Genomic DNA, 16,059 nt, shown 5'->3' with positions numbered 1-16,059 from the left:
CTTGATCCAAGATCACACACTGGCAAATAGCTTGGCTACTTGCAAAGTTGTACCTAGGCAAGTCTTGGCCACTTAATCCAGCCTCTCCTTTTCCCCATATAGACTCCATGCCCATAGTTACATCCTAACTATCCCTCCAGTACCCCTACATCCCCCCATCAGCACCACTCTGCTCCATCCCTAGTTCATGCTGTCTCAATCACCTAAATACTCCTAAAGTTGGACTTGTATTGTTTCCTTATCTCCATTCTTGCTCCTTTTCAGCCTAGTCTCCATATTCCAGCCACAGTGGTCTTTTTAAAACCCAAATCTGATTATGTTACTTCCTAAAATAATTTTTTTAAATGATATCCCTATGCTCTTAACAGAAGAGCGGCCAAAGCTAAGTTATAGTGGGTGATGGGTGCATTTGTCATGTCCTATGCTGCAACCTAAGTACAACTATATAGAATGTTTTTTTCTAATCTTTCTGCATGAAGGGCATGGTTTTGTCATTTGCACAAAGTTCAGAACATTTCATAGGCTTAGATGGTCTTCCATTGTCCGTCCCAGCCTCCTTTCCCAACCTCATGCAGCACCAGTTCATAGTGCTATCCATGTTCAACGCTTGCTGATCTACTCTCAGGCCATCAGATGAATCACACCCTTCTGCCTCAGGTTCCTTGCATGTGCTTTTTCCCTGACTAAAATGCTTTTCTTCATTCATAAATAACATTTTCTATCTTGCAACTCAGATCAAGCATTAATTCTTTAAGGAAGTGACTCCCCATAATCCATAGTTGCTCTTTTTCTTGTCTGATTTTTTAATTGTGCCCTTACTTATGTGATTATGTGGTTAATAACTGACTTTTAGTTCCATAAGGGTAGAGACTCTGGGAGTCAAGATTCTTGATTGTAAATAACGAAAACTGATTCTGGCTGCACTTAAACATAAAAGGAATTTATTGGAGGATTTTGGGGAAGTTTGCAGAATCCATGGGAAGGCAGAAATCAGATGCAGAAAATTACCAAGTACTAAAGTTGGGCTGTGCAGCAGGGAACATGGCCAAGGTCAAGCTATGAGGCAACAGAAGTATTTCTCCACTGGTGGACAATTGGTCCTTCTCTAGCATAGCTGTGCTCTTCTTGGCAAAGTCAATTTGCTGTGAGTGATTTCTCAGCTGGCCTGAGTCATGACTTTGTGGCCTTTAGAACAATGTCCTAGTCAGGAGTGTTCCATTGGCTGAACAAGGTCACGTGCCCATGTCCCACCACTCCAGAACCATCTGGTCTCCCACTAAGACTCAACAAACGGGGGTGTTTCTCCCATTGAGAAGGTCATGGGGGTTCCTGATAAGAAAAAAAATGTAAAATAAGCACCAAAGAAACTTCATTTGTCCATTTCATCCTATATTCCCCAAATAGGTACCATATATGCATAAAATACAACAAAGAGTATTTGAAGGAATGGATGAATGATCAATGAATCTTTTTTTTTTTTTGGGGGGGGGGGCGGTAACCAGGGATTGAACTCAGGGGCACTCGACTACTGAGCCATATTCCCAGCCCTATTTTGTATTTTCTTTGAGATGGTCTCACGGAGTAGCCTCACTTTTGCTGAGGCTGGCTTTGAACTCATGATTCTCCTGCCTCAGCCTCCTGAGCTGCTGGGAATGCTCTGCATCTTAAAAAACACAGGAGGCCCAACTTGTGACTGCTCCAGAGTGACCACCACAATTGCAAGCGGCCTCTGCACTCCAGAGATAGCCAGCCCAGGTCAAACTGGGCTAAGCTTACCTCAGTCCCACTGAGCTCTCTGAGCTAGAGTGAGTGGACTTCACTAAATTCATTTTATGATTCAAAAGTGAGATTCAGGAAAATGAACTGCTGTATTCAAAGTCACACATTTAGAATGCAACAATCAGGACTTGAAGTCTCATCTGCTGGATTAATGAATGCTGTTATGATTTAGATATGAGGTTCCCCCAGAAGCTCATGTGTGAGACAGTGCAAAGAAGTTGAGAGGTGAAATGATTGGATTTTTAGAACCTTAACCTAATCAGTAAGTTGATCCAGTTGAATGGATTGACTGGATGGTAACCATAGACAAGTAGGATGTGACTGGAAGAGATACATCATTAGGGGTGTGCATTTGGGAACTTAACAGATGTCTTTTACAATCAAGCATGTCCTGGTGGACACCTTCCAGTTGTCATTNATCTCTCTCTCTCTCTCTCTCTCTCTCTCTCTCTCTCTCTCTCTCTCTCCCTCTCTCCTTTACTTTCTGGTGCCATGTCTTGAGCTGCTTTCCTCCTCTGTACCCCTCCACCATGATGTTCTGCCTCACCTCCGGCACAGAGCAATGGAGCAGGTCATCTATGGACTGAGACCTCTGAAACCCTGAGCTTCCACATAAAATTTTCCTTCTCTCATTGTTCTTGTCAGGCATTTGGTCATAGAGATGAAAAAACTGACTAATACAAGTACCTCTTCCCACCTTCTGAAGCACATTATTCAGTATCATATGATAATGTACATTTACATCAAAACACTAGAGTAGCTGGGTGCAGTGGCACACATCTGTAATCCTAGTGACCTGAGAGGCTGAGGTAGGAGGATGGCAAGTTTGAGGCCAGCTTCAGCAACTTAGTGAGGCCCTGAGTAACTTTGTGAGAACCTGTCTTGAAATAAAATATAAAAAGGGCTGGAGATGTGGCTCAGTGGCTGTCCCCCCCTACCCCGGGTTCAATCCCCAGTACCCTCCAGACACCCCCCCAACCAAAAAAATAACTAAAAAAGCAAACAAACAATAAAAAAAAAAAAACCTCATAGGGTGGCCAGGACATTTCATACAACAGTGTCAGACAGCAAGGGAGTTCAGAGTGTGACTGAGACATCCAGTGTAGAGGCTACGAGGTCATACGTCTTCTCATGAGTTCCGCTGATCTAGTCATGGTCCCTTTCCTCCCAAGGAGACGAGATGCCTTGGGAAGTTGAAATGCCTGTTTTCTGCTGGCTAATGTGTTGACTCTTACTCTGGATCATTTCCTTCCCCTTACCCAGCTCAGTTGGACCTACTTGTGCAGCATAGAACTGAGCTTTTACATTGAAATAGGAGAAGGGCTTGCTGTGGTACCAGGGGCACAGGTCTCCTGTCTTCAGGGTAATTCCCTAACAGTGAACAGTGCTAGCCCTGTAATCTACCCACCCTGCCCTTCCAATAATCCTTTTCTTGGGCTTACCATGAGAGGCAATCATGAAACCCCTGGTGATATTACCAGCATCTGAGAATGTTTCCAGAAGGGAAATGACAGCCGCTGCAGCTTAGAGCACCACAGGATGAAGAACCCTGTCCCACAGCAAGCAAGTGATGGTGCAGTAGTGAGATTTATTCTCAGAGACTTAGATGCACTCCCTCAAAGGACCATTTGGGAACTTAACAGATGTCTTTTACAATCAAGCATGTCCTGGTGGACACCTTCCAGTTGTCATTTCCCTTCTGGAAACATTCTCAGATGCTGGTAAATATCACCTGAGGTTTCATGATTGCCTCTCATAGTAAGCTCAAGAAAAGGATTATTGAAAGGGCAGGGTGGGTAGATTACAGGGCTAGCACTCTTCGCTGTTAGGGAATTACCCTGAAGACAGGAGATCTGTGCCCCTGGTACCACGGCAAGCTCTTCTCCTAGTTCAGTGTAAAATCTCAGTTCTATGCTCCACAAGGAGGTCCAACTGAGCTGGGTAAGGTAAAGGGAAGTGATCCAGAGTAAGAGTCAGCACATTAGCCAGCAGAAAACAGGCATTTCAACTTCCCGAGGCATCTCGTCTCCTTGGGAGGAAAGGGACCGTGACTAGATCAGCGGAACCCATGAGAAGACGTATGACCTTGTGGCCCCTACACTGGATGTCTCAGTCACACTCTGAACTCCCTTGCTATCTGACACTGTTGTGTGAAATGTCCTGGCCACCAGGACATGCTTGATTGTAAAAGACGTCTGTTAAATCCCTGAATGGTCCTTTGAGGGAGTCCATCTAAGTCTCTGAGAATAAATCTCGCTACTGCACCATCACTGCTTGCTGTGAGACAGGGTTCTTCATCCTGTGGTGCTCTAGGCTGCAGTGGTAAGAGCACAGTCTCTGGAAGAAGGCAAGCCCACATTTGAACTTTACCTTGCTTCTTACCAGCTATGTGACCTCTTGTTTAAGACCCTGGTTTCCTCCTTGGTAAAACAGTAATGACAGAACATACTTCATATTCACGGGTTGCTGTGATATACATTGTGAGGTTAGAGCTTGAGTGAAAATATTGGCACAGTCTATGTGTTCAATAATTGGCAACCCACCAGTTCAATTCAACACATTTCCTGGGTGCTCATTATATGTTATGCTTCCCATTGTGGGATATAGAAATAATTCTGCCAGGAATTCATTCTCCTCCTTGGAAAATACTTTGTTTAAAAGGGAAATCAAGACGAGGATTGTAGAGATAGAGCTCTCTCTTTTAAACCATGTTCATCTGGATGGCTCTAGCAATACACCATAGACTGAGTGGCCTATAAATAAACTTATTTATCATCGTCCTGGAGGCTGGGGAGTCTAGGATCAAGGGGCCAGCAGATTCAGTGTCTGGTGAGGGTCTGCTTCCTGGCTCAGAGACAGCATATTTTTGCTGCATCCTCATGTGATGGAAGGGACTTTGGACTCTCTGGGTTGTCTTCCATAAGGGCCATTCTCTGTCTCCTAGTTTTCTCCTTTGTTATAGGAATAATACAGCCACTTATGCCAATTAGGGTAAAAGAATAAGCTAAAATAAAAACAAAAGACTGTTAGGGAGATCTGATAACATGAGAGTATCCCTTATCCAAAATGCTTAGGATCAGAATTATTTCCAATTTTGGATTTTTCTCAGATTTGGGAATATTTACATATACATATTGGGATATCTTGGGGGATGGGACACAATTCTAAACTTACAAAATTCATTTATGTTTCATATACACCTTGTACATATAGCCTGAAGATGACTTTGTACATTTTTAGTGAACCTGTGTTTTGACTATGACTCCTCACAGGAGCTGAGGTATGGAATTTTCCACTTGTGGTACCAGGTCAGTGTTCAAAAAGTTCCAGATTTTAGAGCATTTAGGATTTCAGATGTTCAGATTAGGGATACTCAACCTGTAGTTTAACAAGTGAGGCATTTATTTATCTCTCACATCCTAGTTGAAGATCAGTGTGCCACCTGGATAGGCATAGCTGAGCTTTTTTTCCATATTTGTATTGGCGCATTGTAGCCGTGCATAATGGTGGGATTTGTTGTTACATATTCGTATGCGCAAAACATATAACAGTATAATTTAGCCAATATCATTCCCCAGTATTTCCTTTTTCCCTCTCCTCCTCCCTCTGCCTGATCCCTTTTATTTAACTGATGTTTCCTGATTTTCATGAGTCCCACCCCCCAACTTTTTTTTCCTTTCTCCTCTTTAGCTTCATCAGATGATAGAAAATGTTCAACACTTAACCTGAGTTTGGCTTATTCTGCTTTACATAATGTTCTTGAGTTCCATCCACTTTCCTGCAAATGACAATAACATTCTTCTTTATGGCTGAATAAAACTCCATTGTGTATATCTACCACATTTTCTTTATCCATTCATTCATTGACAAACACCTACACTGGTTCCATAGTTTGGCTATTGTGAATTGTGCTGCTATAAACATAAGTAGGCGTGTTTCATAATAGTATGCTGACTTTTCTTTTGGAAAAAGAAATATGAAGGTGTGGTATAGCTGGGTCATATGGTAGTTCCATGCCTAGTCTTTTGAGGAATCTCCATACTGATTTCTATAGTGGTTGTACTAATTTACTATCCCACCAACAGTGTTAAAAGTGTTTCATTTTCTCCACATCCTCTCCAGCATTTATTAGTGTTAGCTACCTTTCTGACTGGTATGAAATGAAATCTCAGTGTAGTTTCAATTGCATTTCCCTAATTGTTGAACATTTTTTCACATATTTGTCATTTGTATTTCTTCTTTTAAAAAGTGTCTGTTTAGTTCATTTGCCCATTTGTTAACTGGATTTTTTGTGTGTGTGGTTTTGGTATTAAGTGTTTATATATTCTGGATATTAATCCTCTGTAAGAAGAGTAATCAGCAAAGATCTTCTCCCATTTTGTAGATTCTCTCTTCACATTTTTAATTGTTTCCTTTGCTGTGAACAAGCTTTTGTTAACTTGATATCATCCCATTTATAAACTCTTAACATTATTTCCTGAGCTGTAGGGGTCCTATTGATAACATCATTGCCTGTGCCTTCATGTTGGAGTGTTGGGCATAGCTGTTTTATACAAACCAGGTGAGTGATTGCTCTGCTTCTATAAACATATGGCTTCCAAGGTTGAAGTCTAAGAATGGAGATGTCCTCTTAAGAAAGTGGGGTGGAAGTTCTGCTCACATTCCACTGAAATAACTTAACCATTACTGGTAATTTATTCCCCATGATCTTAGGGTAACTTTTGTTGTTGTTGTTCACACAAGAGTGATCACTCACTGAGTGCATATTCCATCTTTTCACATGTCTAATCTCAAAAATCTAGCATGTTAGTTAAAACTAGACCTATTTTACAAATAGAAAAACAGCTGCAGGTAACTTCAAGCTCATCCATTTTATATTTAATCAAAAGATCTCTCCTCTTTAAGTGATATTCAAAAGCTAAAGATTAACCACAGCCTAAGAACAGAAATAATCAAGGAAACATAAATAAGCAGGAGAGTAACCAGGGAGGCAAGTGGGACAAATGTTAGATGGGCAGAGTGAAGTTTGGGGGCTCTAGTAGCTCTGCCACCCTCTGCTGGGTTGGGCAAGCCATTTCCTCATCTGCTGAATGAGGCTATTGAATTAAATATGTAAGTGGAGGAAAGGGGAATGGGTAATTTTTAAAAAATTGTTCTAATTAAGGAAATAGCCAGAATAGAGAGATCTTTGGTGACCTACACAAGGAAATCAGTAGTGCCTCCTCCAGTCTCAGAAGACAAGCCACAACCTGCTAGGTGAGTCACACCTGCTTCTTACATTCCTTCCTGGGGCAACTGCAGGTCTGAGTCCAAACAGTAAAAGGTGAATTAGGAAGGGAGGGAGTTTTCTGGGGGTCGAGGCTAGACCCCTGAAGGTAACTGGCTCAGGAGTCCTGAACCCAGCAGAGGTAAGCTGAGTTTCACAGAAGCATGAGGGGCTTGGAGGAAAGGACCAGGAAAAGCATTTTACCTGCTGGGTGCATAGGACAGCAACCTGGGGTGGGAAGCCAGAGGCAAGGTTTCAAACCCCGGCTTTGGCATGTGGAGGATGTGTATTCATGAGAGTACTCGACTTCTGTAGAACTCGGTTTTCTGATGTGTGCCATGCATATCATTTAGAAAAGAGAATTTTTTTTAAGTACACTGAGCTCTTGCCAAGTGCCCAAGTTGTTCTAAGTACTTATACCAGTCCCACCTCATTTCATCTTCACAATAATAAGATATTTGTAGTTTCATTTAACAAATGAGAAAACGGGAGTTAAGTGACTTCCCAGCTTAACGGAGCAGGCTTTGAACGCAGATTTGTCAATATTTCAGTTATTTCCAGTAAGTCAGTGTCTCGAAGATTATACATGTGAAAAGTACTTTTTTTGTACAGTGAGTGCTATAAAGTGCAGGGAGTCATCGTCTGGAATGAATGCAGAAACTTATAGATATTATACAGAAGTGACATTCCAAAGAAGGAATGGCTTTTGTGGGGAGCTCCCTTGTTTAACTGTCCACTCAATCTGTTTATTTTTTAGGCAGTCAAGTGATAGTTTTTTTGAAGAGACTCTTGAAACAATGAAGCTTTCTAGTTCCAGCTGTGCCACAGAAACATTAAACTAGAGAAGGCACTTGCTCTTAAAAAAAAAAAAAAAAAAAAAAAAAAAAAAAAAAAAAAAAGAAAAGAAAAGAAAAAAAGGGTTAGGTCAGAGGCCATTACCAAGGTCCTTTATGCTAAGACATGTGAGTGACTCACAGAAGTGGGAAGCATCCAGGGAGCCTGAGAATGGAGTCTCACTCTCATTGCTACCATTCTTACTTTGGGCACTGTCCTACGATGGGGAGTCAGCCCACATCCTTCCCCTGCCCCTCTGTGAAGTCACATCTTGTCTGAGCCTAAGAAGATTTTTGAGGCTTGAAGAGCAGTTCCTCCCCAGCTGGGGTGGCAGCAGACTGTGAGATCTGTGGTGATCCTGAAGTATTAACTTCTCCAGCACCTGAAACCCCCAGCGCGAGCTGCAAAGACCTTGGCTGAGAGCAGTCTCCCCCCATTCTCACCCATGTTACAGTCTCCAGGGGTTAGCATAGACTGTGGAGGGGAAAGGGGCATGAGATGGATTCCTGGGCGAGAAACTGAAGTCCTGGATGTAGTGTATTAGTTACAGAATATTTGATATGCCAACCACTCCCTCCTTTACAGTTGCCCAGTGTACCCTCAGCTTCCTGGTCATTACTGTCATTGTTTACACTTAGGCTGCCCCTCAGCACCATGCTTGGCTTCACATAAATAAATGCAAATGAGTGAGGAGGAGGAGAATGCATGAAAGAGCCAGAGCCTGGTTTTTATAGCTACTAAGGGAAAAAAAAAAAATCTTTACAGCACATTAATAGTAAAATCCTAGAGAAAACAGCCATGTGCACAGCCAGCTCATAGGGCTGACCACAGACACTGGCTTTAATTTCATGGGAAAGTTTCTTAACCTCTCGGAGAATTTGAACATGTTGAGCTTAATAAATTTTCCCAAGGACTAAATGAGAACAGTACCTCCTATTTCAGAGTAGGGCTGTGAAACAAATTAGACCTTTCCCTCTCTACTGGTGCCAACACTTGCTTAGAGGTAGTCAAAGAAGGCTGGCTCCTCTCTTAGCCAGCGTGGCCAGTTTTTGCCTCCCGCCTCAAACTCACCAGCATTTAAATTGGCCAGTTAGGGCCGCTAAGAAAATACCACAGTGGCAATATGAAATGACCGCTCTGCAAAAAAGAAGTGTTAGGATTTGAAATAAAAATACCCCAGTCATGGGAAATCAGAGAGAAGAGGCCAAAGTAGTATAAATCCGGAGGGAGTATTCACAAACTCCATCTTTTCATCTGTGCCTTTCCCATATTTTATTAAATGCATGTTTTTTAAAAAAATCACAGCAGTATTATCAAAGACGACATATATACAAACATTTTACAAAAGAAAACATTACTGATATCAGCTGTAATAAGGGAGAGCTGAGAATTGAAGCTGTTTCTGGGGCAGTCTCTGCCCTCAAACTAAGACATCTAAAATGTGTTCAGGCAGGCAGTAGAAATAGGCTTCTTTCCTAGTGACAAGCTGTGTGGTCGGTAATACAAACAATGGTAAAAGAGGATACTACACAGGCCCAATTAATAAGGAGGGCCATGATAACTGGGGAGCTCATCAAATAACAAACTCAAGATAGTAAAAGAGCTGTTTGCCTTCTAAACTCATTTACAGCTTCCAGATAGATCTGATCACTTGCAAAGAGGCTGGGTTGTAAGACACTTGCTTCTTACACGTGGCTCAGTGCCATCCTTCCCTTAATTCCCAGAGTTAGTTTTCCTTGGACCAAAGGGAAGAAGTTTTAGAATTGCTTCCTTCAAGACAGAAGTCAGGAAGAGCTGTCCCCTGATACCAGGAAATATCAAATTTATCAAACTCGGTGTGTGTGTGGAGGAGGGAGGGGGGCAGTAAGGATTTGGGAAGAGAAATGTCTCCTTTGGGCCAAGAATCAAGAATTGTGACTCAGTTTGGTCTGAGATAATCTGATACCCACCCCTCTCCCTTTCCCTCAGTGTACCTACAAGCTGGGTTCATTTCTCAACTCCCCCAGTTCTTTGATCTCCACCTTCTTATACTTCCCGGACTTTCTCCGGTTGGTGATCACCAGGACAACCAGGCCAGCGACCAAGGCTACTACGACCACGACGATGACGGCGATGAGGCCGGCGGTGAGGCGCTTCATGGAGAATTGGGGAGGCTTCTCGTCCAGGTAATAGATCAGCGTCCGCTCCACGTGCAGGGGCTCACCGCGCACCTGCATGTCCAGGCCTCCTGGGCCCGTGAACAGCGACTCGCCCTTGATATCTCTCTCAAAGTAGTAGGCGGCGTCAGCGATGTCCACGTCGCCGGGGACTTTCTGCGAGGCGTTCTGCCGCAGCTCGATCTGAATGGTGGGTTCTTCATAGTGCACAGCCGTCAGGAACCTGGGGTGCAGCTGATAGCGCTCGCGGAAGAGCCGCCGCAGCTCGGTGTCCAGGTCGGAGTGGTTGAAGGCGCGGTCGGTCGCGCGGTGGCGCAAGTCAATGAGGATGTGGTGGGTACGCACCACCTCATCGCAGCGCAGGCTCTGGTCGCCCTTATCCGTACGGCGCACACCCACCGAGTTCACGCACCAGCACACCGACGTCTGGTTGCACTGGCGCGCCTTGAAGCGGCCCTCGTGGTCACATTCGGGGTCGTAGAGGCCATCATTGTCCACGATCGCGTGCTCGTTCGGCCGCACCAGTCGACGACCGCTCTTAGGGACACTCATGCGGGCCTTGAGCAGCAGGCACTTGGAGGTCAGCTTGGAGCAGTCGACCACCACGCCCGAGCCGAGCGCTCGGCATTGGCAGCGGCCCCCAGGGCCATCCTGGGAGCACACGGTCATCTTGTTGGTGGGGCATGTGCAGTTGTACTGCGCGACAGCGTAGCCAGACACCGCCGCCAGCACCAGCAGTGCCAGCAGCGGAGGCGGCGCGAGGCCGGGGCCCCTGGCCATAGTGGGGCGGAAGAGCGCGGACGGGGCACTGGAGGATTAGGCGCAGGGGCTCCGCTGGCTCTGACTCCGGCTACCAGGACAGTCTGCAGGCGTCTGCCTCCTGGCCGCTCCTTCCCGCTCTTATACTCCGCCGGACCTGCCCGGCTGGTTCGGCGACTACTCACCGGCTGGTATTTGGGTGACACATCACCCCCACTCCTCATCCCACGGAGGGCCCAGACTGCCCTGCGCCGCCCGCGATAGGATCGGGTCAGGAGAAGCTGCTCCCGCCTCCTCCGACCGAAAGCCGGGAAGAGGGAAACCGATACTCACCTGCGGCTGCGGGTCCCGGGCCCCGCCCTCCTGGCCCCACCCTGGGAGGGATCCGCCCTCTGCAAGGCTTCTAGCTGCAGACCTCGGGCGTCCCTGCGGCTCTCCGGGGCAGGGATTCCCAGGAGTTTCAAGGGGGAAGTGAAGCTCAGGGCTGCCGCTGGCCTCCCCACCCTGTCCCCACACTCCCTTCCTTTCTCTCTCCCTTTCCCCAACACTTTCCTTCAAGTTCTTTCATTCCCTCTCTTCCTCCCCAAGTTCCAGTAGCACACATTTATATAGTTCAGTGTTCACAAGCATTATCTCATCCTCATGCCAGCCCAGGCAGGCATGCCGACCTATCATACCCACTATATAGGTGATACAGGTGAGGCTTAGAGACTAAGGTCTCCCAGCCAACAATTTCCTCAGATTCCTGGGAAGGACCTTTGATATCCTGCCTAGCTGTTGTGAGATCTTAAATAAATGTGGAAAAGAAACGGTGCAGAATCTAAAGAAAAGCACTGTTAAAACCTAGGTATCCCAGTGTCCAATTATTAAAAGTTCCTTCACACGCTTGGTACATTATGTCTGTATTCAGTATTAGAAGATGAAAAGGAAAAAAAATGTTAAATAACCAGCAAGACTATAAGGAGTTCTTTGAATAAATAACTTGATTCTAGAAGAGCAAAGTTTTCTTTTTCTGGTACGTCTCCGAACCTGCACATAATGAAAGAATGGAGCCGGTGAGAAATTGCTAACCTGCCACTGTGTGGCTCCTTTAATGGGATGGAGGAGTTGCAATCTCTTTTTGAATCATTGAGAAAGTTCAGAGTTCCAAAGCTGTGGTAAAATTAACAATAATTAGAAAGCTATAATTATGCCTGGGTCCTCCATCAAAGCACGTTTTATATATTCAGCAGTTAATATGCACCGCCAGTAGCACAGAGGTGTTGTTTAACACATGAAAGGCAGTCAGGACTCTGCCCCATTAATTTTCAAGCAATTCCTGAAGCAGGTAGCTGGAAACATATTATTCTGCCTTTACAGGTAGAGGAAGTGAATAGGTGAAGGACAATTGTCTACCTACCAACACCAGAAGTTTTTGAATTCGGCCTCTGCTTTCTATCCCCACCGTCTCTGTTCAGTTCTTTGGACAAATAACCTAGCCAGGTTCCCACTTTGTTTTCCCTCTTCAACCCCAGCACACCCTGCTTCAGAGAGACTTTCTAAATCACAAATCTGTGCCACCTTCTTTCTACAAAGAGTGCTTCAAGCCTTCTCTTAGGATATGTGGCTCTTAGGATAAAATTCCTACTTCTTAAGTTAGCACATAGTATCCTTTCTGTATTACCATATCTTCTCTGTGCCTTAGTTTCTTCATCTGGAAAATGGGGGTAATAAAAGCACCTTACATGATAGGTATGAGAACTAACGTAAAGAAACTATTGAGAATAATATCTGTTTCCATAGCATCTGCATATGGTAAGCAATGGATAGGTGTGAACTACTATCATTGCCATCTTCGCTGTCATTGTCATCATCATCATTCATCTTACTTCTGAAACTTCTTCAGCATTCCTCATGGTTTCAAGCCCTGGCAACGTCATCTACCTGGAGTTTCCCCTTCTTGGTCTACGTAGTGCATAATTGTGTATTCCTACTCAGTTCTTGAGTCACCTCCAGGAATCCTTCCCTATAGGTCCTCCCTATTGCACTCAGAAGTATTCATCTTCTCTGTGCTTTCCTATCTTATATATATACTGCAATTAGCATATAATTAACATATACTACCTTTTCTGGGCTTCTGTTCCCCTCATCTGTAAAATGGGTATAATACAGTCTCTACTTCATAGATTATTCTGAGAATCAAATCTAAATAGATGAAAGAGTAGATGCAAAGGCTTTGTAAACTCCAATAATCTGTTAAAAAGAAGTTAGATTACATTTCCATTTTTAAAAATATCTTTCCCATCTTCTTACTTCTTCAGAGATGGACTAGGTTGCTACAAATCTGTGAAACTAGCAGAGCCATCTGGTAATCATTCCACTGGGTCCCAGACTGAAGAGAGGAAAGCTGATGGGAGAGGGTTCTCAGGACTGAGGGCTGTTTGTGATGATGTGTTGCCTTCTTAGCTAAGACAGCCTCAAGTGGCAGTACATTATTGGGGCTAGTGCTCTGAGGTCTCAAATCCTCTGCCTTTTCCAGTTATGTTCTATCTATTCTGGGAAGACAGGAATAGGAGGGGCCCAGCCTCTCTATCCTCTGTGGGAAGCTGTTGGACCAAAGATGACCTCCATATGTCCCCAGTCCCCTTCCTTCACTTCTGTAATTCATGCAGCTTTCCACAACAGGCACACAAACACCAGAATGGGTTCATAAACAGTCCCAGCTCTGATACTTTCTTTGTCCATTTCCTGCTTATTTCTGAAAAATAGCATTTTTTAAACAAGCTTTATCTTGTGGTATTTTTTAAAATTTATTTTTAAACATTTAACATAAAGCATTCCATCAACTCAGTATTTTTGAGTGCTTGTAAGTGGGCAAGAACCCCATCTGAGCACTCCAGCTCCAGCACCAGCCTACAGAAGACAGTAAACAATGTGTATTATATGAATTCATGTTGCTTTGGCCCAGAATGTTACGGTATTAACATCCTCCTTCAGCAGTCTTCATATGGACCATTTCAAGACTTCTAGCTTAAGTCTTACCATCTACCGCAGCCACAGTTCTCCATACCTACCCTAACTCACACTCCACTCACTCAATTTCAAGGAAGGCTAGATAATGATGCCATGAGTATTACTTTTGCTTTTATGCATGACTCCAAACTTTAATTGGCCTTGTGCTTGGATGGAGGAGGGATGTGATCAGAGGAGGCCAGATTGATTCTGTAGGCAAGGCATGTAATGTGATTGAAAGAAAATGGACTTTGGGTCCAGTTAGACTTAGGTTTAAATTCTGGCATCATAGCACTCATTGGCTAAGATTTTGAGCAAGTTATTTTGCCACTCTGACTACAGTTTCTTAATTGCCAAATGGGTGTAGTAATGCCTACATTTCTCCAACGTCTATGAAAAGGATGATTTCCCACAAAGTTCTTTGCTATTAAGAGCACAATTTCCTCTCCCTATGACACTTCAGTTGTTCTTGTGCTCTGTTTTATAAACTCTTAGTGATTATCCAGTGCTCTCTGGGTTAAAACTAACACCAACATGTGAGTTTTATATTGAGAGGTATGATATACTTATATATCATATAACAAGACACAAATATAGAACTGTGTTTTACTAATTTAAAAACTAATATCATCCAGAATTATTTTAATGATTCAAGATAAAAATTATCAATATCCAACATAGTGTTTGGCATGTAATAAGTAGAATAATCTTAGCTATTGTTATCTGCTATCTCAGGAATGTGAGAATCTTTGGAGATCATTAAAGTATTCTACACAAGACTGGTGATTCTGGAGACTGCTGAATATCAAGAGCAAGGAGCTGGGTGCTAGGGAAGAGAGTTGCAGAGAGCCCCACTACCCCTTGACTCCCAGGACACAGGTATACATAGAATATCCAGGTGCAAATGGAACTTTGGTATAATTTCTCCCATTGTTTGCAGCAGAGCCTACAATACCCCCAGGGGAGTAGGCAGAGAAGGTGTTATTATCCCTATCTTACAGATGTGGAAACAGAGGCCTTGGGAGGGGAAGGGAAGAACCTGCCATGGTCACATGCTTTTAAGTGGTAAGGCCACATCTAGAATCCAGGTTCCTGACTGCAACTGTATGTAGAATTAACAAAGATAGAACTAACAAAGGGATGAAAGAGATTAAGGTCTTATCTTATGTTACTGGGCTTTTAAAATATTTTTTCCCTTCTTTGTACAAATATTTTTAGTGAGTTCTGGTTTTATAAAGAATGACCAAATAGCTATTCACGTAGGCTACAGCTATGTGCCCACACCTGAAAACCCCAGGACTTGTGCCATTGACCACCACTTCCTCATATACTCTGGAGTGGAAGTGGTCCTGTTGCTTCTGTTCTGCCTCAAAGAAATAATCTGCATGTGAATTCAGTAATGCCATGTATTAGCCATGGACTCTCTGTAGGTCTTTTCCCTTGGCTTCCTTTTTCCCAAAGTAGAGATGATGATGACCTCTTAGAGATGTCATGAGGCGCCACAGGCATAGTGTCTGCCTGGTGGCATCTTGGCAAGATTCCTCACTTTTCTTTCTGGCCTGACCGTGGCTCCCTTGAGACAGTAGCCGCCCTGGAAGGCCAGGCAGGGCCTTCTTTCCTCTTCAGAGTGCTCTTGGAGCTCTAGAGAAAGCAGGGGATTCTTTAGCCAGGATGCAGGAAGTACAGCGCGAGAGGAATCTGCTGTGGTGACTGTTGGCTGAGGGTAAAGGAAGGAGGCCCCAAGAAACAGAACACAGAAGAGGAAGTCAGCCCGGGAACTGGGAGTGGGGTTGTAGGAAACCGAGTAGACAAGACACAACTGTAGCCTCAGTGTTTCGTTTCCTTTAAAATGTTAACTCCAGTACTATGAAGTATTATTATTGGAAATATTCAGGGTATAGACACAGTCTGCCTCTTTTTTTTTTCTTAAAATATTTATCATATGGCAGGCCTGTCCCCCTGGGTCTTTCATAATGTCCCATGCCAGAGCAAACTGTGGCCCTGAACCATTGCCTGGCCTGTGCCTATAGGCTGCTGGCACTGAAGAGGGCTGCACAGTGGAGAAATAAAAAAGAAAAAAAATGTTTATCATTAAAAAAATTCACATTAAGTCAATCCCATAAATTTTTGGATGAAGTATTTGGGGGTAAAGTAAGTTTTCTGTTTTTGCTTCCACTTGAAGTTTTCTTCATTTCCATAGTTTCTGTTGCTATGTAAACTACCATTTATTAATCATCATGTTACAAATGTCTTATATTCCCCCAGCAACTACAG

At 43.8% G+C, this 16,059-nt stretch overlaps 1 protein-coding gene and 1 non-coding gene across 2 annotated transcripts; one reads left to right on the top strand and one right to left on the bottom strand.

The window, feature by feature from the left end:
- Positions 1 to 9,059: 9,059 nt before the first annotated feature.
- Positions 9,060 to 10,945, bottom strand: Tacstd2 (tumor associated calcium signal transducer 2). Its single transcript, XM_015484825.2, has one exon. It carries the CDS (start codon positions 10,813 to 10,815, stop codon positions 9,853 to 9,855), a length of 963 nt encoding a protein of 320 aa, XP_015340311.1. The 5' UTR covers positions 10,816 to 10,945; the 3' UTR covers positions 9,060 to 9,852.
- Positions 10,946 to 15,716: 4,771 nt separating this feature from the next.
- LOC125610420 lies at positions 15,717 to 15,845 on the top strand. Its single transcript, XR_007340441.1, has one exon. It is a non-coding gene; the product is annotated as a small nucleolar RNA SNORA42/SNORA80 family (small nucleolar RNA).
- The last annotated feature ends 214 nt before the right edge of the window (positions 15,846 to 16,059 follow it).

This window comes from Marmota marmota, unplaced genomic scaffold, assembly GCF_001458135.2.
Source record: "Marmota marmota marmota unplaced genomic scaffold, marMar, whole genome shotgun sequence".
Taxonomy (NCBI): Eukaryota; Metazoa; Chordata; class Mammalia; order Rodentia; family Sciuridae; genus Marmota; species Marmota marmota.
Note: the sequence above shows the minus strand (reverse complement) of the source record. Positions and strands in the feature narration are given on the sequence as shown.

What these genes read in the sequence shown, in the direction of transcription:
- Tacstd2 (XM_015484825.2), bottom strand. Translation starts at nt 10,815, where the DNA reads ATGGCCAGGGGCCCCGGCCTCGCGCCGCCTCCGCTGCTGGCACTGCTG.